Here is a 23,633-nt window from a genome sequence, read left to right as displayed (position 1 = left end):
CAGGTTCCAGTTTTTCTATTCCATTCATTGTTTTTGCTGCCCAAGCCATAAATTCTGTTCTCATCATTCTCATTTCTCTTTCAAACCTCTCAGGAGCAACATGTTGTGGTTTCATGCTCTCCTCACATTTCACAGGCTCTCCTGTCCTGTCAAATGTTGGCTCGTTTTCCTTTGCTTTATGGTATTCATAGATGCCTGAACTTATTTCTAGGTTTGGAGGCCATATTTCCTTCTGTAGGTCTCTTTTTTCTAGTGATATATCTGTTTATGTGTAAGGGACATAAAGAAGGGTCCTATAGGCTGTGATTGCTCTGAGGGGCTACAGTCTACTCTTCCTATAGGAGTTCTCAGGTGGAGCTGATCCAATATCTTCCCAAGCCTTGGAGGGCTTCTGAACTGGGGCATTCTGAGATGACGAGGTTGTCTCTCCCACCTTAGACTTGATCCTGGGCCCCCTCAGCTCTTGGTGATCTGGGCTGTGGGAGTGACCCTTCTCAGGGTCAAGAGTCATTCAGAAGACTAAATGAACTCTTTTTGGGATCCAGGCATGGACCCAGGAAAAGGCGTTTGTGTTGTTCAGCCCTGAAAAAGTTGTTTTTCCGGATATAGATGAGCACTGTGTATTTCTACTCTACCAGGGATTTGGGGGGAAATATAGACTCCATATGATTTTGTTACTTTGTTTAATATAAAATGGATTCAGTTATGGTTTCTTGAGTAGTCATTTGACAGACGTTGTGCATAATGAGAAGAATATTTAAATTTGATTTACACTTCTCAGCTGCATTGGCGTTAGACTAGCATTTCTTGGGCTCACTGTGATTGTCATTCACTAACTACTTTGCGGAAATGAAAAATTGGCTATGCTCCTATTAGACAAAAAGTCATGTTTTCAGTTGGCGTGCTTTGTTCCTCCCTTATTGCCAGAAATCTATTTTAGAAATTATGTCCAGACTTTTTGTTTTGTGCGCTTCAGGACAGTCAAGATGCTTAATAAATGTTTTGATTGATTCTTTTCCTGTTGATTGCTTTGGTCCTGTTTGTGTCTAGATCCAGGGACTGAAGACATACTGATGACCCGTGACTATTCTGACTGAGCTGCCAAGCCAGCATGCCCTTTGTGGTTCCCCAAGTCCACTCACTTTAAAGGCTGAGAGACTTCCCCAGAAATGGCCTCCCAGTTTGTGTGGGGGAAGTGTTAATGACGTGTCATTTTATTAGAAAACACATCCAAAGTTTGGGTGAGTTTTTAGCCTTTTCCTTAGGTCTCTTTTATTGAAGTAAGGATTTACAGCCAGTGAGTGATATGACTTTGAAAAATGTAGTAATCTAATGGATTATTCTGATGGACCTCTTACAGGAAAATTAAGTACAGGAAACATAAAACTATTCAGCTACTGCAACAGGGAATAAAGTATATTTCACTTCCATGTTACGGATATTTAGTGAAAATATTTCCAAATGGTTAACTTACTTTTTGCTTTTAGAATAAAAAGTGTTTTTTTTCTCCCCATCTGCCCTCTTTTGGCCAGTTTCGCAATCAGAATGAGGCTCATTGGGTCCAGCCAGAGGGTCAGCTTGGCCTTCTGTTGCCTGGCCTAGGAACTATTTGACCCCATCGTTTTTCTCCTTTGTCTCCAACATCTTCTGTAGCTGTCACTTCCTTCCCATCCCCATGGCCAGTCATCTCAGATACAGTTTTTATCACCTTTTGCTTTCTTGTGCCTATTCTTTTTCTCCTCTAATCTGTCTTCCAAAATACCCAGGTTTACTTTTTTTAAAAATAGTTCCAAACTTGTGATTTTAGCAATATGGGGAGTTTCCAGTATGGAAATTCCCTCCATTAATGCATGCCAGTCTCTTGCCTGGCCCTTGTAGTCCTAAGAGTTGTCGGGGACACAGAGAGGTTAAGGGACTTCCTCATAATTACAGAGGAGGCATGTTTCAGAAGTAACTCTTGCACCCAGGCCTTCCTGAGCCTAAGGCTCAGCAAGCTTGCTTTCATTGCTACCTTTTCTCATGTTCCTTCTTTCCACATTAGTGCTTATTACCTCTTTGATCATATATCACTTTTACGCCAGATCTTACACCTGTCAGATACAGTCCAGCCTCTTTCCTGAGTTTTCTGAGATCCTGCCTAATCTGGACCAGCTTCTCTTTTATGGGATTATAGAGCATAGATCTGCAAAAGGGACCTTGAAGATCACTTTACTAAGCCAGTGTGATACCTGCTTTCCAACAACATTGGAGGAGGTTAGTCACAGTCACTTCTGTGTCATACTGAGCTGCAGTTGAAAACAGTTGGACCATTTTGTATCTACCCGCCTCACTATGGATCAAGCAACACTTGGCTGTTCCTAACCTTCAGCTAATTGCCTGGTATAACATAAAACCTTAGAGTTGTTTTAATCATCATTTCTCTTGTTGTAAATTTGGAACATATTTCCATGTGATCATTTGTAGTTTGTAATTCTTATTTGGAAAGATCTTTGATGTTCTTTGACCTGTTGGCAAATGCCTCTTGGTGTTATGTATCTGTATCAATCAATTCTCCTTATTTGTTTGATATCAAACTGTTAGTGCTGCTTTAGGATACAAACATTCTTTGCTACTCTATGATTTTTTTCCTAATTATACCTTCATTAGCCATTAAAAGCTTTTTAATGTTCTATAGTCAAAATTACTTGTTTTTTCATTTGTGATTTGTTCTGTTCCACATGAAAGGTACCTCCTCTCACCTTCTGTTGTTTTTTTTTTCCACAGTGTAATCTTTTGTAATTAGGTTGTATACCGATTTTGAGTTTTTGAGGTATGTGATATAAGCTGTTGGTCTAATTTTAATTTTTGCCCTGAAGATTTCCCATTTCCCCATCAGTTATTGTCAAAAAGGGAACAGTTACATATTAAGAGTTACATCTGAATGGGCGTTAGAGCCTCTCTACCAAAAGTCAGTTTGTATCAGATTAGATGGATTTGAGCTAGTTGGTGTGGCAACACTGAAATATAAATTTTTTTTTTTTACTACTCTGAGCTAAGCTCTTGTTCAGGAGAGACACTTAGACCTAGAACTTCTCACAAAAAAGAAAATAAAGCAGGTGATCTGAAGGATGAATGAATAAGCCTTTATTGAGGCCCTGTTGTTTTCTCCTGGTGCTGTTTGTCCTTCATTCTCAAAGGTGACCGTGACATCAGGGAGGTGATGGCATGACATGCAAGTAAACTGGATTTAAGCAAAGGAAAGCTGTGCAAAGTTCCCAGCCTCACTTTCTCCTCCTGTGCCATCTGGGTCCAGTAACCAGACATAGATCAGGATGACTAAAGGTGGCCCGATGCAGGGACAGACCTTGTCCTTTTCAAACTAAGTCTTTAATAGGTCTGACTTTGAGGCAGCACCCATACAGTGATTAAGGTTTAATAAAAAGGCAGCAAAGAATTGCCTCCTTTAAAAAAAAAAATACATTTGGGGAGGGAAAACCCTCAGTTTCTCACTCAAACAGAAAGAATTGTTACTTGCATTCATTTTGGGCCAATCAGGACTGAAACAGTGACCAAGTAGGGATTGGTCTGGGGCCAAAGTGATTTAGGGTCAAGGCTGGTCTTTAAGAGAAAAAACAAAAAAAAGTTTGAGATTAAAATTTATATTCCCTTTGGTTATATTTGTCCTTCATTTTTGAAGAGGATCATGACATCAGGGAAATGATGACATGACTTTGCACATGACTTTGATTTGAGTGAGGGAGGGTTGTGCAAGGTCACTAGCCTCACATTTTTTCCCATTGGGCAGAGCACTGGCAAGTAAGCATTAAAGATCTGTTAAAACCTTTGCTTGAAAAGACCTAGGTCTCCTACTGTATCGAGGGCCATTTCCAGTTGTCCTGATCCATATGTTTGTCCCCAACATTCCTCATCAGCCTTGGAAGCTTCCTTTTAGGCTTGGTTTACCCTTTAAGTAATTGCCATGATTTTCCGATGCATTTTGTGTGTTTGTGTGTGTGCGTACGTGCATCTGCGCGCACATGCACACATGTCCTCCTGAAATCTGAGTTGGTTCATGAGTTTTCTTGGAGTTGCACTAGTTTTTCAAGACGACCTTTAAGTTTTTCTTCCTCATTGGCCTCATCCAATCGCCCTTGTGTCATCAGAATCTTGTTTTCTACAGCTTCTTGTCTCTCTTGGGTGGACTTAGCTTATAGGATTTCAGGTCATTAGCTGTAGCTTATCTTTTTCTGTGTCTTCTGAAATGTGTTCTCCCCAAATCTGGAGTGCATGTTAGTTCAGACCTGACTCTGTCACAAGAGCTAAAGTTAATCTAACTCTCATTTTCATCCTGGCAGTGACCAGTCCTGCCTAGAATTGTCCTTTGTTTCTTCATACCTTGGAAAAAGAAATTGTGCTGAAAACAAGTCAGGGCTCTGTGCACCCTTTCTTTTTGGCAGACTGGTGAGATCAAGCAGCTGTCCAGAGGCCTGACATCCCCCTTCTTTCAGCACTCTCTGATCCCCCTCTCTGATCCTCAGGTCATAACATCAGTCTTGCTACGTCTTGTTCTCCTTCTGTCCGGGTGGTCTGTAGTCTATTGCAGAATCACTCATTTTCCCCTCTATTCTGTGGCATCAAACACAGTCTGTCCACCAGTGTTTCATCTTTTGGACCCTGAATTTCTTGCTTGAGTCTCATGGGTGTCTGTTTCCATTATGTGAAGCGCTGCTCTGCCTCCTGTTTGGTCAGTTCTGTTCATTTGGAGTCAGTTTGGTGCCATACTCCAAGCACAGGTTCCATCACCCCATGTCTCAGTATCACTTTCATGGTCTGACTTGCCAATTCATACTTTTTATTCACCAATTTTTGTGCATTTTTCTGTAGTGTTGTAGACCACATGTCTTCTCTTTACATATGACTTTCTCCTTATGGTGGCCTCTCTAAAGGTTTTTTCCCCCTCATCACAACATAGTACCAAGCCCCATAATTGGCACTTGGCACTTTTCACCTGAGCTGGTCTGGTGAGGCAGTAAGTCTAGTTATCAGCAGGTGCCATTAATTAATTGTCTGTAATTACCCAACCTGTGAAAAAGATCTCTAATCAGTTAATGGATAGTCTAGTCAGTGGACCAGTTGATAAATTTATTGAGTGGCAGGCACTGTGCTGGGGTACTGGGGCTACAAAGACAAAAGCCAAACTGTCCTTAAGTGCCTTACAGTTTCTTTGGGGAAACAAGAGGAAGGGTTCTTGAAAGGCCTCACAAACGAAGCCAGAGTTCATATCATCATCGAGTTAGAGTTAGGAGGTCGTCTAGTCTAACTCCGGCTGAGCTCGACTGAATCCAGTCTGCCCAAGTTCCCAATGAAAAGCCATCCCACCTGATCACCTAGCTGTTTGACTTGACCTTTCAAGGTTGGAGAGAAATTGAGGAAGCCAGAAGACGGCACTTGGGGCCTGAGGAAGAGTGGGAGTAAAGGCCTGGACATAGGTGGGCTGGCTGGCCTCAAGAGCCCACTGGGGCCACCGGCCTGAGACTGTCAGAGCACCTCCTTGTCAACAGAGTACCCACCCACGTCATAGATGAGGCCCTGTCACATCATTTTTCTTCTTAATGTGCCACACGGTAAATTAAATCACTCACTTTCAGGATAGAGTGGAGTGATGAACAGAATCAGTTCTCTTTTGTTTTAGTGCCCAATGGGGTTTTTATTATTATCTTTTCAGAGGCACTTTTGAAAATTTCCAATCACCCTGAAGAGTTCAGGAGCCTTATAAAACCTCCTCAGCACTTTCTATGTGAAACAGTTGGTCAAAAATATTAGACTTTTCTTGAGTAGATTTCTGTGACACACGTAGCTCATTAATCTTTCTGAAAGTTGAGAGTAAAAATAACTTCTCAGATTAAAAGTGCAAGAGGGCATTTGAGGGCAGGCAGCATGTAATGAATCCTGTTATTTGGACATGCTTAATTGGGTGTTAACTGTGGGGATGGCAGTGGGCTGTGTTTTAAGGCCTTTTAAGTCAGTTATCTTTTTCTCATAATGACAGCCCTGCGTGGTTAACTGCCAGAGTATGCGGCTGTCTTGGTGCTAGAGTGGTGAAATGTGTGTATGCTGTTGGCTGGGGTGGGAGCAGACTCTGCACGGCCTTGTCTGGGCATCGAGCTGACGGCTGTTGCCTGGTGCTTGTTTTCATTGGTGTAAGTCTAAAAAGAATGACCCAACAACCCTGACAGTTTTACCTTGCCTATTTTCATATTCTCTAAGTTATGGTTCTGGGCAACATTGAGATATTTCAAGAGAGAAACAGTCCCCTTTGGAAACACATTTCAATGATCCTCTTTGTTTTGTCTCTCTCCAGTCTCTCCTCTGTTGATGCCCCAATGGCTTCCAGGTGCATGGTCTGCCATTATGTTAAATTCCATTGTCTGAGACAGAGTGTGGGTCTTCTCAATCAGTGCCTCCAACTGCATGATTTCGCATAATCAATCAATCAAAAAAATGATTAAGTGCTTCTCATATACCAGACTGGATTCAGGGCTGGAGATACAAAGTATAAAAAACAAAACAAAACAAGAGTCAGTACCTCCCTGTGCCCCCCCAAATAGCCGTTCTGACCTTCCTCTAACTCCTCCTCCCCTTTAAAATCTTATTGATTGTCCTTTGTCCTTTGTTTTCTTCCAAGTAGAGGTGAAGCTGAAGGTGCTGGAGATGAAACCCATGAGCCTCAATGTCAGGGAGGGGGCTGATTTCAGCATTTAATTTTAGGGCTGCTGATGTTCACAGAGAGCTGAGGCTAGGAAGGAAAGCCAAGGACAGTCAATGTGACTTTGCAAACAGTATTAGGGGAAAGATGAGACATGAGCAAACCTCCCATGGCTCCCCCTGTCCTCACCGTCAGCTCAGAATGTTGCCTCCTGTTTTACAGAAAAACTTGAGGCCATGTGTCGTGAGCTCCCTCTTCTCTCCTCTTTCTCAGCTCCTGTTGCTCAGGTGCCCTCTGTCCCTCTCACCATCACCCCATCTTATTTGATGAGGTGACCTGACTCCAGACCAAGGCTGACTCCTCTACCTGCTCGAGCTTGCCCTTCCATCCCATCTTCTCCATCAGACCCCCTCCTCCATCATCCCCACTCTTTCACTTACCTCTTCCTGTCTGTTGGCTCCTTCCCTATTCCCTACAAACATTCCCCATTCTCTTAAGAACTCACTTGAACCTTTCATCCCTGCTATCTCTGTTCTTATTTTTCCTCTGCTCTTTGTAGCTAAACTCCTAGAAAAGGTGTCTACAATTAGTACCTCCATTTTCTCTCCTCCCACTCTCTTCCTAACCCCTTATCATTCCTCAAAACTGGTCTCTCCAAAGTGACCAGTACCATTCTAATGGTCACATCCAGTGGCCTTTTCTCCCTCCTCCTTCTACTTGACTTCTCTTCAGCCTTGGGATGCTGTATCATCCTTGTTCCCCTCTTCTGTTCAGGTTTTTAGACACTTCTGTCTTGGTTCCCCTCCTTCTCTATCTCCACATCACACCCTGTAACCATGGATGTCACTTTGTCTTCTCTTCTCCCTCTGTACAGTTTCACTTGGGGATCTTATCAGCTCCCATCTCTGTCTTGATGATTCTCAGATCTTCCTGTCCTATGCCAGGGCCTCCAGTCTCTCATCAGATGCCCCAGATCAGATGTCCAATAGACATCTTAAACTCAACATGTTGAAAACAGAACTTGGACCTGTTTGGCTTTCAGCCTTGGCCCTCCTGCCTTTTCAGTCTTCCTGTTCCCTACTCCCACTTCAGTTGAGCTTGTATAGTCTGTCTTTACATCTCACCCCTAGCCCAGGCAGTTTGGGATCCATCCAGTCTGCATTCAGACTCCCAAGACTTAAATACGATGGAGGTCACCAACATTGTTCCTTCTACTGAGATGACCTTCGATCTCCCATGGTCCTGTGCATGTACATCCCCCATGCTTTCTCCGTCCCCTCACCTCTTCTCCTTCACTACTTTAATCTGGCCTGTTACACCCTAAAGACTCATGGGCCTTAGTATCCATTCTGCTGCTGCACCTTTAGGGCCTGGACCTTTCCATTGGTATTGTAGCTGACATTTTTAAAACCTTGTCTCCTTCAATCAAAGTCTGAATTCCTTGAAGACAGGACCTAGCTCATTTTTTCTCTTTCTTTCCCCAGCATTAAGCACTTGGCTGGGCACATGAGGAACACTGGAGAATGTGTTTTCATTCATTCTTTTGCTGAGTTGAACCTCATTTGATCCTTATTAACTAACTTGTAAAAGTCAGTATTATTATTTACACAGTTTTATAGATGAGGAAAGTGAGACCCTGAGAAATTCAATGACTTATTGAAAGTCCGACAGTCATTGTGTGGTAGAGGGAGGTCTTCCCTTAAGTACAGACCAAGGAACTGAGTTTCTCATACTCTGATTTGTGTCTTGGGACAAATCCTGACATCCTGAAATCAGTGGCATCAGGGTCCTAAGAAGATAGGAGTTCACTTCTGTGTTTTGCACTTTCCTGGGTCTTAGTTTCTGGAAGATAAAGAACTTGGTGTGTGCATCCTCTTCTACCTGTGAGAATCTCACTCTGCTGCTTCTCCCCCACTTTGTCTCTGGATGTTCACAGAGATTTACAAACACTTTTTTTGAAGAATTTACTGGACTTTGTTAAGGGGAGAAAAATGCTTCCTCCTATGGCATGAAAAATTTTCACTACAAAAAGCTTGTGCGCCTTTGTTACACAAGAATTACTGTAGCTCATGTTGGAGGCTGGAAATCAATGTTTACTAATTGCTATGGATTATGTTACTAAAAGGCCCAAGGCCTGCTCTTCTAATTGGGAAACAACTATTACTTTTTCCCTGTGTCATCTAGAAAACAGTGTCTGAAGGTTGCCCAAACAAGAAACAGATCTGATGATGAACCATACTTAGCAGTGTTTGCCAAGCCGAGGTAGACTGTTAGGGACTGTGCTGGCCTGCAGGTATGAAAGACGTGGCCCTGGCCTCCTGGGAATGTGCTGTTTTGTTGAAGAACAAAGCTAACAATTCAGTTTCGTCTATTTTGATGAAATACCTACTGTGTGCATCCCGCTGTGCTTGCAAGTCTCGGTGGTGTGTTGGAAAATTTTCTGGATTGGAACTCAGAAGAGTGAGCTTTCCTGCCCTGCTTTGCTACTTGTTAGCTGTGTGACCCCAGGGAAATGATGTTACCTTTCTGGTATTTAATTTCTTTTCTCTAAAATGAGCTGGTTCAGCTGCTTGACTGCTAAGTCTTCTTGCAACAGCATGCCCTAGCAGCCAGCTAAGGTGCAGAGTTCAGAGGAAACATTGGGGAGTCAGCGACACTGATGAAAACCTGGTGCTGTTGTTCAGTTGTGTCCAACAGTCTGTGTTTGGGGGTTTCTTGGCAAAGATGCTAGAGTGGTTTGCCATCTCCTGCAGCTTGTTTTACACATGAGGAAACTGAGGCAAACAGGGTGAAGTGATGGACCAATACGTGTCTGAGGCTGGATTTGAACTCAGAAAGATGAGTCTCCCTGATGCCTAGCTTGGCACTCTGTTCACTGCACCACCTAGCTGCCCTGATGAAAAAAGTCCATGACAGGAATACCAAGGCCTCGGGTTTCTGTCAAACTGTAGGCTTTGTAAAACACTTGTGTTGGAACACCTCTACGAGATAGCCATCTATAATCCTAGCCCCAGTTTACCGATAAGGAGAATAAGGCTCACAGCTAGATAGTGTCAGAATCTGGTTCTGATTCCACGTCCTGGGTTCTTTATAGGATATCACCTGGCCCCATGTGTAAATGCAGTAGAGACCATACAACAGCACAGTTAGATAAAAGATTCAGAGGAAAATGAATTGAAAATGAATCGTAGGGTTGTGTTGTGGGCCCTTAGGGCCTAGACTTAGGGCTCTTAGACATAAATCACATACAAAGTTAGACAAAAGAGGCATTGTGGAGAAAGGCTCTGGAGTGCTAGGTAAGTCACTCAACCTCTGTTGCATAGGAGCTTTGAAACAAGGGCTGATCTGTGTGGGGGCAGCTGGAGCTTAGGAGCCAGAGTGGGCTCATGGGGCAGCACCCTTCAAGCTTTGGCTTCTTCTCCTCAGCCTCAGCTGTTATCTGGTGGTGGCTTCACCAGTTGGTATTCAGGGGTCTTTCCAGGTGCTTGGGCAGGAGGGCCCTTCTGGTCAGGGGCCTTGGGGGAAAGTTGTGATTTCCTGTGCCTAAGCCTTCTGGATCCTCCCTTGCTATGTGCCAGATTGCTGTGGGGTTGCATTCTCTTCCCTAAAAATTTAGTCTGGTGGACATTAAAGGAATAGTTATGTACCCCGGTGAAAGGGCACTTGGTTGGACTGGAGTTGTTGCTCTGTTCCTTTCCGAGTTTGACCTGGTTGGAACTGGGGGCTGAGGTGACCATTTCTCAATGGGAATCTCAATCAGACTCCACCTTCGGGAGGCTCTGGGATGTGCTGCGTGAACTAACTGTGCTTTCTTACCCCACCAGATTCACATCGACATCCCTCGAATGAGTCCAGAGACGCTGATACTCCAGCCCAAAGTGACCGAGGTAAGAGCTCTTTGGTGAGACATGGTGATGGCCGTGGGAGATCTTGCTGCTTTGACGTCATTGGAATGAAGCAACAGTGGGAATGATAGAGGTAGATAATAACAGCTAATATTTCTATGGTGTCTACTATGTGCTGGAGTCTGGGCTGAGCACTTTACACATATCTCATGGACTTCATACGACAATCCTGCCAGGTAGATGCTGTTAATATCCCCATTTTACAGGTGAGGAAGCAGAGGCAGATAGAGGTTCGCAGGATAGAAAGTGTTTGTCTGAAGTCACATTTGAGCCCAGGCCTTCCTGACTCCAGGTCCAGGGCTCTGTGCATTCTGGCACCCCCTAGTGCCTCTCGTTTTTATTACAGTTGGGATGATTCCTTATTAAAAGTCTCTCAGATTCTACAGCATTGGACTTTTAAAAAGCAATGTGGCCCTATGGACATCATGCTGTAATTCACAAAGCTCCTAATGGAGATGTGGGAAAGGGCCTAAGTACACAAAGCCAATACTCAAGGGGCTTGTGGCTTATTGAGTGCTGTTGGACACCTTTCTACCTGGATAAAAGCAAAATAGGATGGGATAAATGCGTAAGAGGAGGAGAAAATGCTTGGAGATCCCCAGGGTTGGGACGAATTAGAACAGGGTAGCTTGACTGAGGTTTTATGGCAGGAGTGGCATGTTAGTGGACCATGATCAATGGGTGGTATGATGGATGATGATGGATGATGGCCTCGAGGCTTGGGGAAGGTACTGAGGTGAGAGACTGTGGGATGGCATTGAGGTATTCTGGTTAGTTCATTTTGGGAGGGTTATGGTTCAGTGAGGCTGGAATGGGAGGCTGGCAGCCCCACTGTGGATGTTCTTGCAGGGCAGTTTGAGAAATTAGACCATTTTTCTGTTCTCGTGGTAGTGGAGAGCCATTGAAGGTATTTTAGGAGGAGAGGGACACCCCTACAACACAGCAATTGCAGATGTTAATCTGATGGTGTTTGTGTGGTGAATTAGAGTTACTTATAACAGTTGACAAAATAGCAACAGCTCTATAAGTCTTTGAATGCAGAAGTACTTGATGCCATTGCTCCTTTGTGCCAAGCACTGTACTGAGGCTGCTGGGGATACAGATAGCAAAGTGAGATAGTCCCTGCTGGTCTGGATTTTGGAGAACAATTTGGAACTATGCCCAAAAGCTGTAAAACTGTGTTACTCTTTGACCCAGTAATACTAGGTCCAAAGAATTGAAAGAAAAGGGAAAAGGACCTATATGTACAAAAATATTTATAGCAGCTCTTTTTATGGTGGCAAAGAATTGGAAATTGAGGGGATGCCCATCAGTTAGGAAGTGACTGGACAAGTTGTGGTATATGAATGAGCAGGTGGATTCCCGGAAAGCCTGGAAAGACTTACATGAACGGATGCTGAGTGAAGTGAGCAGGACCAGAAGAACATTGTACGCAGTTACAGTAACATTGTAACAGTGTTCAAGTATGGAAGACTTAGCTACTCTAATCAAGACAATGCTAAGACCATGCCAAAGGACTCATGTTGAAAAATGTTCTCCACTTCTAGAAAGAGAGCTGATGAACTCTGTAGATTCAAGCAGATTTTTTTTTTGCTTTATTTTCTTGCCTTTTCTTTTGAACAGCATGATTAATAATGGGTGTCATACTGCTTGCCTTCTCAATGGGTGGGAAGAGGTGGGACAGAAGGAGATATTTTGGGACTCAAAAAAAGAATGGAAAAATAAAGCAAACAGATGATTGAAAAGGAGGTGGAAGTGAGGCGGAGCATGCAGAGAGAGAGGATAGATGCCAGGGTGTTGGATGGATGTCTCTGTGTTTATTAGTTACATCAAGTGTGGGAATGCCTGATGAACATGTGTAGAGGGAGTGTGCAGCTTTGCATCACAGGTTTGCACATGAATTCCTGGAGCAGACCACATCTGCTTCCATTTCATCTTAGGTGTTTCAGCCTAACTTCATCTTGCCAGGATCATTCTGGATCCTGATTTGATATCCAGGGTGTTGTCTCTCACTCCCAGACGTGTGTCATGTGCAAATTGAATGAGCATGCCATCATTGCCTTTACCTAGGCAAGTGACAGATGTTGTGTCTGCCAGCAGGGAGCCAAGCCCTGGAACCCTCCCATTGTGGGCCTCCTTGAAAACCAACATTGATGATGTCTACAGCTTTTGCTGTGGCCACTCAGCTAGTTTGTCACCTCATTCTGGTGTCATCTCAACCACCTCTTTACATTTTACCCAAAAGATGAACATGTGGCATTTTGTCCAGTGCTCACATTAGCAGCCTTCCTTCATCTGCTGGTCAGGTGGTTCTTTCAGAAAAGAAAATGGTGTTGGGAGCTGATGGTAACTTGTTGAAGATTCTCAGTGAGTTCAGTGCAAATACAGGGAAGGAGGGTCTTTGCTATTCCTTATCATTATTATGATTTGCTGTGGTTTATGGCTCCATCTCTGAATATGTCCTTTGTAAAAAGTCCAGAAAAGAAAATGGTCACATTTGAGTGAAAGAACCTTCTTTCTGTGATGTTGGGCAGAGTATAGCTTTCATGCTGAGGGTACTGGGGCTCTGTGTCTCCTGTTGGCTGCATGGAGGGCTGGCGCCTAGGCCCGTTTCTTCTCCTAAAGCAGTAGCTCAGGAGCTACATGTACATGATAATGGGGAACCTGGTAACCAGGAAACTCCAGAGAAGCCAGGGAGGCAGGAACTTGGGTGCCTTTTCTTCTTATAGCAGTGGAAAGGCAGAAGCTCTCCACTTTCTGCAACTGTGAGCCCAGCTGAGCTTCGATGCCCCCCCCTAGCCTGCAGGGCTTGGTTATATTTAGCCCAACTCTCCAGTCTGACCATCCGTCCCTTATGAATCTCCACTCAAGTCTTACTCTTCCAGCAACTTCAATGGCATCTTTCCTGAATGCTTCCATTCTTAGGGTCAGATGGTAGCTGTTTGCAAGGTCTGCTTCTTCTTCTGGATTATCTCCTGTCTCTTGAATAATCCATCATTCAATTCTAACTAATTCCTTTTGAGGCTGTGTAGCTTCTGTAGGCTGCCAATTTACTATAGAAATAATGTCATCAGCACTGATTGGCATCTAGGGGAGATGTGTGATTCATGCAAGCTGGCAAAGGGTGATGAGTGAATTATGTGAGTGAAAACCTTTCTATGAGAAAAATGAACTAATGAGAGAGAGAATGCTCCTTTCCCTAGAGTTATTGAGATGCCAGCCCTGTGACTGGAACCCTTTAGGTCATTGTTCTTGGATGTGGCTTGGAATTTAGCTCATAGGAAAGGATTTCATTAACCAAAGTCTGGAATTTGGTGATGAGGTTTTGTTTCTAATGGAGAATCCTCATCTCCCATCTGTGTCTCCCTTAGTGTGGAAGACCCCATGCTGTTGGTGGCCCTCTTTTTATTATTGTCCTTTCTGTAGGAGGTCATGGGCTCAGAGCGGAAAGACTCATCAAAGGTCTGTGTGCCTATCATATTAGGAATGCACTGAAGGGAGAAATGGGTGAGAAAAATGAGGGACCCACATTTTCCTCCTTTTGACTCAGCTTATCCTTTGTGTACCTTGGCGAATGAGTACATTGAACTCTTGGGACACCTATGTGCTGTGAGCTTGGGCCTGGGGTAGACCCTTACTTGGATCTATGGGGCCTGACTACTCTGCCTCCATCTCAGAGGACAGGCTGCCATTGGGGGAGCTAGATGACCCCCCATTGCTGGAGAAGAAGACATCGTAAGGATGGCTCTTGTGGGAGGGCTCCGCCCTGCCCCTCCTAGCATCGTCGTCTTTACCCCAGTTTAAACTCTGTTTTCCCTGCCCCCTTATGGTTCCCCTCAGCTTTGGTGCAGAGATCCAGCTTCCTGCTCCTGACTGGCATCTTCCATGTCTGCCGTATTTTCTTAACTCCCCAGTCTCCTTCTGTTAGATCTTGTCTCTCTGAAGAAGGATCATGCCAACTCTTAGACCAAAACCTTTGAAGCTGACAGAGCACCTTCCTCACATGGAGCCAGCATCACTGAGATCTGTTTACAGATGAAGTGTGCAGGGCACTGAGGAAAGAGATCTGCAGTTGGTCAGTGATGATGTCTTCTTCTTGGCCGCTTTGGCTTTTGGACTGGCCATTGGAAGACATTTCCATAGACAAATGTTTCCAGACCTGATCTGATCATCATTCTCAAATGAATCATCTTTATATTTAGTGAATACCAGCCTTAGGGATCTTTGGTACTGCCCTGGCTAGGACATGAGCTTGCATTTTATTTTACTAAGGCTTTGATGTTTGGGGTCATTTGAAATTGTTTCATGAACAGAGATGTAGTTAATTCAATGAAACAGATTAGACAGAAGTTGCAGAGGCTCCAGAAAACCTGGTCTTGCCAGGTTTCTTGGAAGCCACCCTCTTTACCATTTCTTACATCAGCACAAGATTCCAGCATATGTTGTTCAGCCATTGCCTATTTGATGGGTATCCCCTTGGTTTCTAGTTCTTTGTCACCTCAAAAGAGCTACTAGAAATAGGTTTGTGTATATGGATGAACCCTTTCTGTCTTCTGATCTTTGATCTCTTTGGGAAGTAGCCTTGCACTGCTATAGTTTCTTCTTCCTCTCTCTTTTTGGGGAGACTAGTAGGGAAGAAGGAGGGCTACTTCTAAAAAATGATTCTGTCAATTGTAGTGGATCATTCTGGACACACTGACATAATTCTTTTTTTTTGTAATCAAAATTTAGAATCTAAAAACCTATTTGTCCTTTGCCAGCCTATCTAGGCACCTCCTGTTCAGTGATTTGAGGACAGAATGAGGATTAGAAATTAACATAATTTTAATGAGGTGAATGAATTGTTGATACATTTGATTCCCCAACAAATGAAATGGTTGAAGTGTAAATTACAAACTGAACAGGAAATCGTTGCTTGTTTTATGAGAGCGTGGCATGATTAATTAGGATGGAGCTGTCTATTCCCTATTGTAAGGGAGTTTCCAGGCATGGTGGTTGCTTTCCAGTCTGTATTCCAGAGTCCTGGCTGTTAGGATGTTTGGATCACCTTCATCAGGTGCTCTGACCTGGCCCTGGGGGGGAAGATTCTTTGGTAGGTGAAGCCCAGATTGAGCTGTAAATCATTTCCCCTAAACTACACACGTCTTCTGGCTCTTGAGCAGTGTAGATATTGTGGATCCTCACAGTAGAACAATCATTTTTGTTGTCTAGAATGAGATAATGTCGGTATAGCACTCCGTAACCCTCAAAGTGCCATGACATGTACTATTATTATCTTGTGCTTTATGTGAGAGTAAGCAGTATTGTTAATACAGGAGAGAATTTTGCTGTTTTCAAATGCCTGAAATCAGACTACCTTTTTTTTGACTAATTGTGAAACTGACTATATTCCTTGTCTTGATCTACTTCCTTTCTGAGCCTGCCAAAATCACCAGTCTCCTCATGCCCTCCAGGAATCTTTTGGCCTGTGCTGGCTAGGTCAGACCTCAGAGAAGATGCAGCACCGTGGCCAGTTCTGGGTTAACAGCTGTTGGACTGGACAGGATGTGACCTAGAGCCTTCTAAGCTGGGCAGGCAGGCTGTTGGTTGCTGAGATGGAGAGAGAGCTGGGACTTGTTTTCTTGTTTAGATGTGGAAAGTGAGATTACTTCCTTTTTCTTCTCCTTTTTCCTCTGCTTTTTCCTCTCCTTTCCTTTTTTTTTTTATAGTAATTGTTTTCAGTTTTCTACAATCATTTCCATAGGTCTTAGATTTTCTCCCCCTCCCTCCCTGAGATGGTATGCAATCTTATATGGTTTCTATACATACATTCTTTTTTTTTTTTGTCTTTTTAAAATTAATTTATTTTAAACATATACTAAAACTTAAATTCACAATGAGAAAAAAGAGAATATTAGAAACTTAAAAACAAAATAAGAACAGAAAAATAAGCATTGCCATGCACAGGAGTACATCAAAGAGTATTCAAAATACGCAGCAATAGGTTTCCATTTCAAGAAAGCCTATATAATAAATACTACACATTTTATTCAGAGTTGTCCGTCTTTTCTTTGTTTCCTTCTAAGTTTTCTTTTGCTGTCTGCTGTGCACTTTTTACTCCCCCAAAGGCTACAATTAAGTGGCGATATGTTTGTGTGTGTATATGATTATACATATATAAAAGCACACAGAAACACATAATATGTACATACACATATATACACAGAAGTCTATATGCACACATATACACATACGTAAACATACATATACATACATTCTTTAAGCACATTTTCACATTAGTCGTGTTGCATAGAGGAATTAGAAGAATGGGGAAAACTGTGTGAAAAAAATGAAAACATAACACAAGAGAAAATAATCTGCTTCATTCTGCATTCCAATTCCATAGTTCTTTCTCTGGATGTGGATAGCATTTTGTCTCAAGAGTCTTTTGGGAATGTTCCAGGTTCTTGCATTGTTGTGAAGGGCTAAGTCTACCAGAAAAGTTTCTCACACACTATGGTTGTTACTATGTACAATATTCTCCTGGTTCTGCTAATTTCACTCAGCTTCAGTTCACGTATGTCCTTCCAGGCCTCTCTGAAGTCTTTCTGCTCATCATCTCTTAGTTACTTCCATTTTTCACAGCCTTCCAAAGAGATGGTTGTTTTTTCCTTTCTTCCTTCACTGACACAGAGTCCATTTCTTCCACTTAGGTAGAGCATCTTTTTGATTTATAAGCTGGTGGTAATCTTTGTGGTGATGCCCCATTTGGGTATAGTGGAATGAGTACTTGTCTGCTGGCAACTGTCCATTTTAGGCCTTGGGCCTTAGTTTCTTTCTTAGTAAAAGAGTAGGTTGAGCTAGATGGTTTCTGAGGCCTGTCTGCCTTAGACCTAGGATCCATGACTGGCCATATCAGATTGGTCCTCAGGACCACTCCCAAGTAAACTTCCTTACTGAAGCTCACCTGGCTCTACTAGAAATGCTCTGGAAAGGATCACCTCCCTCACTTCGGGCATCATGAGAAGTGGCTTCACCATCTTTCCAGAGATTATTGAGTACTCACTGTACCCCACAAGATTCTCCTCGAGGAATGCAAAGTGTGTATCGTTGTTAATGAATTGACTTTTGCCAGCTCAGGCAAGAAAATCATGAATGTCACCAGAACTTTAATAGCTAATGATACCCAGGAAGGATTCATTGTTAAAACACTTTCAGAGTGCTCTGTGTGTTCGTTAAACACAGCCCAACATTTTGAGTATTCTTCCTTTATTCTCATTTGGCAGATAACATCACCATTTAAACAGACAGCACATTCATTAAATGTGAGTTAATGTGTTATGATTGAGATCTTTCCCCTCTAATTCTGTTATTGAGGAAAGTGATTTCGCTTCTGTCTTAGGGACTTTCCCTGTCCCTTGTGACACATGTGTACTGCCAGTGGGTGAAGAACTCAAAATGAGGGTCAGAGCTTACGTTGTCACTCACACTGCGAGGTCCTACTGTCCTTGACACACCTTACCTGGGTCCTGGGAGGGAGGGAGAACAGATCTGAGAGGGTAGTGCTATTTTTCAGATGAAGGAAGTAAGGTCCAAGGTCTTACCTTAGAAGTGGAAGCGTCTAGGGAGGGAGACCCAGATGCTCCTCACTGTACCTGCTGAGGCTGCCTCTGCACTTCCTAAAATCCCAGGACATGGTCACTACCTGGTAATACCAACTATGACTTCCATGTAAATACTTCCTCAGAAGCTTTCATATCAGTTGTTCAGCAGGCATCTGTTAAACACCTTACTGTGTCCTGGGTGTTGTGAAGCAATGGGGAAAGATAGAAGAGGGTGAGCAGCCCCCCTCGCCACCTAGGGCTTGAGTTTTACTGGGAGATGTAGCCCAAACACTATTGTTCCATGAGATATGGAGAGAGGTGACAGGAGGAGGGCACAGTTCTGGGACAGGGGCTGGCTGCTCAGGGAAGGCCTCCTACAAAAGGGTGACAGCAGAGGGAGTGAAGATGCCTGCCTAAGGAGCAGGGAGAAGATCTATCCACCTGGGCCACAGCATGTTTGGAGGGGAGTGGGCTGTGCTGAGCTCCCTGTCAGGGAAGGTTGTAGGGGGCTGGTAGAGCACAGGGAGTGGGGAAGTGATAGCTGAGTGGTGAGAAGCAGCAGGTGGGGGACAGTCAAGAAGGTGTCAGAACCTCCAGGCAGGAGAGACCATGGCAATTGATGGCAGGTATCACGGCTGACCCTGGGATTATAAACCTGGAGGCCCGAGAGACAGAGGTGCTTTTGGCTGCTGGTGAGATGGAACTTGGGGGATAAATCAGTTCCATCCTAGACATGTGGAGTTCCATGTGGAGTTCAGTGTTGATTAGGGTTACAGCTGGTGATGTGGGGCCAGCCCTAGGGGTGGAGAGATGAGCTGGAGTAATGCATGTAGAGAAGCTGAGATCTCCAAGTGAGTGCTGGGCAGCGAGAGGGCAGCTAGGTGGTGCAGTGGATAGAGCACCAGTGCAAGAGTCAGGAGGGCCTGAGTTCAAATCTCACCTCAGATACTTGACACGCACTAGCTGTGTGACCTTGGGCAAGTCACTTAACCCCAATTGCCTCATCCTGGGTCATCTCCAGTCATCCTGATGAATATCTGGTCACTGAATTCAGATGGCTCTGGAAGAGAAGTAAGGCTGGTGACCTGCACAGCCTTCCGTCACTCAAAACAAAGTCAAGTGCAGATCATGTCATTATTTCTCTGATGGCGTGGTCTTCTTCAGCAACAAAGGACAAACACACACACACACACACACACACACTCTAATGTGGGCAGGGAGAGGAGAGTGGACCAACACTGTTCATGATCCATCAGCTTAGGACACTCAGCAGGAGTGACCCAGTGGGAAGAAGGAAAGCCAAGATAGGACAAGCTGAGGCCTTCGCTGAATAGTAGGGCCTCCTCCAGTCCCTTCCATCCGTCACTCAGATCTCCATCCTCTGTTCACTTGGACCCTAGTCAGAACCACTAGGCACCTCCTCCTCCTCCCCAATGCCAGAGCTTCAAGTTTCTGGGTCCGGAGGGGCTTCCCCTTTCCTTGTCTGCTGAATTCCAGCCCATTCTTTAAGCCAAATCACTGAGCATTGATGAATATTTACTATGTGCCAGGCACTGCTAGGCGCTAGGGGCTGCAGATGGAAGCAGAAAGAAGATGTCCCCTGATGTCAGGGATCTTCCACTCTAATGGGGGAAGCTCCTGCATAAAAGGGAGGTAGAAAGCCCAGTAGGCTGGCTGTGGGAGGGAGGAGCAGCGCTGAGTCAGAAGTAGAATCTAGACAGGAATCAGGGCTGGCTGGCTTGGGCCCTTCCCCAAAATAGAAGGTCTGGAGAAAGGGACTTTCTCTGATTAGTGACCTAGCAAGGAAGGGAGAGACTAAGCTTGCTGCTTTTCCCAATTTTCCATCCTGCTTCCAAGCTGCATTAGGCTAAAAAGCCAGAATTGAGGATCTAACTTGGGTGATGGGGCCCTGACATTCAGAGAAATGCCACAAGGTGCCTGGTGCCCCCTGGGCATCACCTAATAGACTCCAGGGTAAGGACTCTGAACCTGGAGCCCTAGAATGCCCCATCTGTGAGGGTCTGACATCTGGAGAAAAACCACAGGATACCCAATGCTGTGGACAGAACACTATCTTCAGTCAGGCCTGAACTCTTTAGTGAGCTTCTCATCGGCCTGGCTTTGGGTTTGACCCAGAGACATACATGGTCTCCACTTGAGTTCTGTGTTTGAGGAGCCAAGACTGTGAAGTTGTAACAAAGCAAAGGCCTGCCCTTCTGGATAGGCCTTCGAATGGGGTGGGGGTGGCTCTCCAAGCAGGATGCCATCCCTGGAGGTCTTCAGGCAGAGGTGGGGTGATCACTTGTTGGGCATTTTAAGGTCAAGATTCCTTTGGTGAATGGATTGGACTGGGTGGCTAGGGAGGGCTGGACATGTCTTGTATGATTTGGTGAATTATTTGGGTAAGGCTCTTAGGGGTATGATTTATGTTGGGTTTTGAAGGATGGGGCAGTTTTGGGACAGGCCAGGGCATTCTGAACTTGTGTGTGTGTGTATGAGGACATATGTGGTATTTGAGGGAAGAGATGGCTGAGCTTTTAGGATAAGTGGGACAAAAGCATGGCCACTTTTATTCTGGCCAGAATTAACAGCAGTACAATGGTGTAGGTTTCCAGGGTCATCCATGAGATCCAGCTGCTGCTGCTGGTGCTTCTTTCAGGGCTCCTTTTTTTTCTTCTCCTACCCCCATTCTGCGTGCTCTTTTCCATCCCATTTCAGCTCATTCCTTTCTGATTTGTTTGTGACTTGACAGGAGAGTGTGGAGGCACTGAATTCTGAAAGAATGGTTTATTATTTTGATTTTCTTGTCTTCTTCATTTTGTCAGTCAGGTCATGGACTGCCGTGACTTATTCTGGTCTCTGGCCTGCAGTGGTCTTTGGATTCCTGGAAACTAGCAGCTGCCTCTGCTGGGACCTTGGTGGCGATTAGTTCCCCCCCCCCCCCCCCCCCCCCCCCGCTCCCTGCCAGTTGAGTGGGCTTGGGGACATGTGGGGTTCTCTGCCCTGCAGCATTGCCTCCCCCAGTCCCACTCGGAAGGTGACCCTTGGCCAGGGTGGTGTATCTCAGTGACTCACAGGTTCTGGCAGCGGGGGAAGGTAAACCTCCACCAACTTAGGTGTCCAGATACCTGTTTTGTGACATCTTTTAGGTCAGTAATTGGGACTGTGTCATTACAGATTTTCCAGTCACCTGGAAGCTTGATTTGTGTTGTCTCCTTTTCACTAGGCTGCAGGCCAATATCAGTGGCATAACTGGAGCCCTGGCTGGGGGACCAGAAGAGCTGGCTTGACTTTCAGAGGCTTCACCCTACTAGTAGTGAGGGTCTAAGCTGAAGGGCCCCTTCAGGTCTTCTCCTGCCCAGTCCTCAGCTTTGTTGCTGGGGTGACCCTTGTCTTAATGAGACTCCTCATTGATTTCCAAGTGAAGGCTGCAGAGAACCAGACTCGTAGCCCCAGGCAGGCCCCAGGACTTTGGGCTTCCCCAGCAGCAGGGGGACAGCTGCACTGACCAGTACCAGACCAGGTGAGGAATGTGCTGCTGATGGAGCAGCCCTGTTAGTCATAATGAGTTGGCCTAGTTTCCGTCCTACCTGCAACAGCTCTCTAGGGAGTCTTACTGGGCAAAGGGCACGATTCAGAAAGATCACAGCAGGCTAAAACATTGGGTCAAATGGAAGGAGATGAAATGTAGTGAAGCAGCATTCCAAAGTCTTCTCAAAAACTTAGAGTTGACAAATTGACTTCACCAGTAGAAGGTTATGGAGTTGTGATTGCTTAGAGGCTTCTCTGAAAAGGATCTGAGGGTCCCAATGTGTGCTGAGGCAGCCCCTAGAAGGGGATTCGAGCTGAGAGAGAAATCAGTAGGTGGCAGGCTGATGTCTTCTACTGGGCTCAGATCCAGCCTTTGGTGCATCATGTTTTAGGAAGAACAAGGAAGGAGGATGAGACAGGGAAGACACTGGAGCAGCCTGGAGTGTTTATTTCCCCTCAGGTGAGAAAACTGTCTTCTGTTAGAGGCTTTGGTCCCAGAGGATAGAGACCAAGAGAAGGAGGAAACCGCAAAGGGACAAAAGTAGCCTGAACAGAAGGGAAGCCTTCCCAGTGGCTGCCATGGCAGAGTTCTCCATCCCTGGAGTTACTGAAGTGGGGACGAGGGGCCTCCTTTGCCTGGGAGTTGGGGGGGGGGGGCAGACTCCATCCTCCTGGAGATCCTGGGTACCAGGGCTCTGTTTCTTTTGTTTTTCCTTATTCCCCTTAAGTTTCTCTTTTGATGACCTCAGTGAAGGAATGGGGAAATTAATTTCTTTGACAAATTCTTCTGGGACAGATTTTTGAACTTTATCTGCCTAATGGTGATGGTGATAACTATTTTAATGAAGCTGCCTATAGCGGGTGCTGAGCTGGGGTGTGTGGGGGAACTGGGTTAGCTGAGGATCAATGCTTCCCACAAACTGGCCTCCAGGCAGTGCTTAAGGCCCCACACTTCAATAAGCAATAAATTTAAACACTACGGTGGGTTTAATTCCTATCCAATTAAAGCATTCTGTTGTCAAGCTTTAAAACTGCTTGATTAGAAAGAAGAATGAAGCTGCTGTTTGTGATTCCCTCTGCTGACCTGTAGTAAATGTTTGTGTGGTCTTCTGGCATGACCCTATGGTTAAAGAGGCAGCGTTGGAGCCCTCCCTGCCTTTGACATGTAATTATGGAACCTGAGGCCAGTCACTTAATCTCTCTTTTTCTGAAGATTTCTCTGAAACTGGTTGTTTTGGTTGGATTGCAGATGTGGAGGGAGTTTCCATACCAGGATTTTTCCATACTAATGCCCTCTCCTAGATCAGAATATGTAGGATGGGGCTAAGTTTGGACCTGCTTTCAGAGAACTTCTACTCTCTAAAGGGACTAATGAAAGGTAGTGCTCCACTGTCAAAGGCAATCAGACTCAGGCATTCCAGATGTTCTGTTTGCTGGGACTGCAAACACAAGCAAAAAGGGACAGTCCCTGCCTTCTCCTGGGCAGGGAGGACAAAACCTCAAGGGGAGCTGGAGAGAGTCAGGGGAGAGAGAGCTGGGTGCAGCAATAAGGAAAAGCTCAAGGGATTCCAGAGACTGCTGGATCAAATGGGAAGATTAGATTTGAGTAAGAAAGGCTGGATCAAATGGAAAGACCCAAGGGGAGCTCAAGGAGGCCCCCAGAGCCCGAACCCCATCAGAGGTGGGTGGGAAATGAAGAGACAGCTCATCTGGGTGCCCTTCTCCTGTGGCTGTTCTGGAGAGCCAGCCACCAGGGATCCCAGAGTTCTTCCCAGGTATGCAGTCTGGGTCTGAGATGGTTTCCCAGTCTTTGGGGGTTTTGGGCCATGAGTCCTCTGGGGAGGAGTTCAGATTGCAGCCTGATGAGAAAGGCTCTTGTCTCCTTCCCACCTGCCCAAAGAAAATTTTCCTCTTGCCTGGCATTTGGTG

At 44.9% G+C, this 23,633-nt stretch overlaps 1 protein-coding gene across 11 annotated transcripts in view; it reads left to right on the top strand.

Moving 5' to 3' along the window:
* The window catches only part of TBC1D22A (TBC1 domain family member 22A), a 298,036-nt gene that overhangs the window by 80,738 nt on the left and 193,665 nt on the right, over positions 1-23,633 (top strand). For all 11 annotated transcript variants that reach the window (XM_072596560.1, XM_072596561.1, XM_072596555.1 and 8 more), the window contains one exon: positions 10,510-10,572. In XM_072596560.1, the coding sequence (XP_072452661.1) occupies positions 10,510-10,572 (63 nt within the window). The remainder of the gene's footprint in view (positions 1-10,509; positions 10,573-23,633) is intronic.

The sequence above is a fragment of the Notamacropus eugenii genome, chromosome 3 (genome assembly GCF_028372415.1).
Source record: "Notamacropus eugenii isolate mMacEug1 chromosome 3, mMacEug1.pri_v2, whole genome shotgun sequence".
NCBI classification, from domain to species: Eukaryota; Metazoa; Chordata; class Mammalia; order Diprotodontia; family Macropodidae; genus Notamacropus; species Notamacropus eugenii.
Note: the sequence above shows the minus strand (reverse complement) of the source record. Positions and strands in the feature narration are given on the sequence as shown.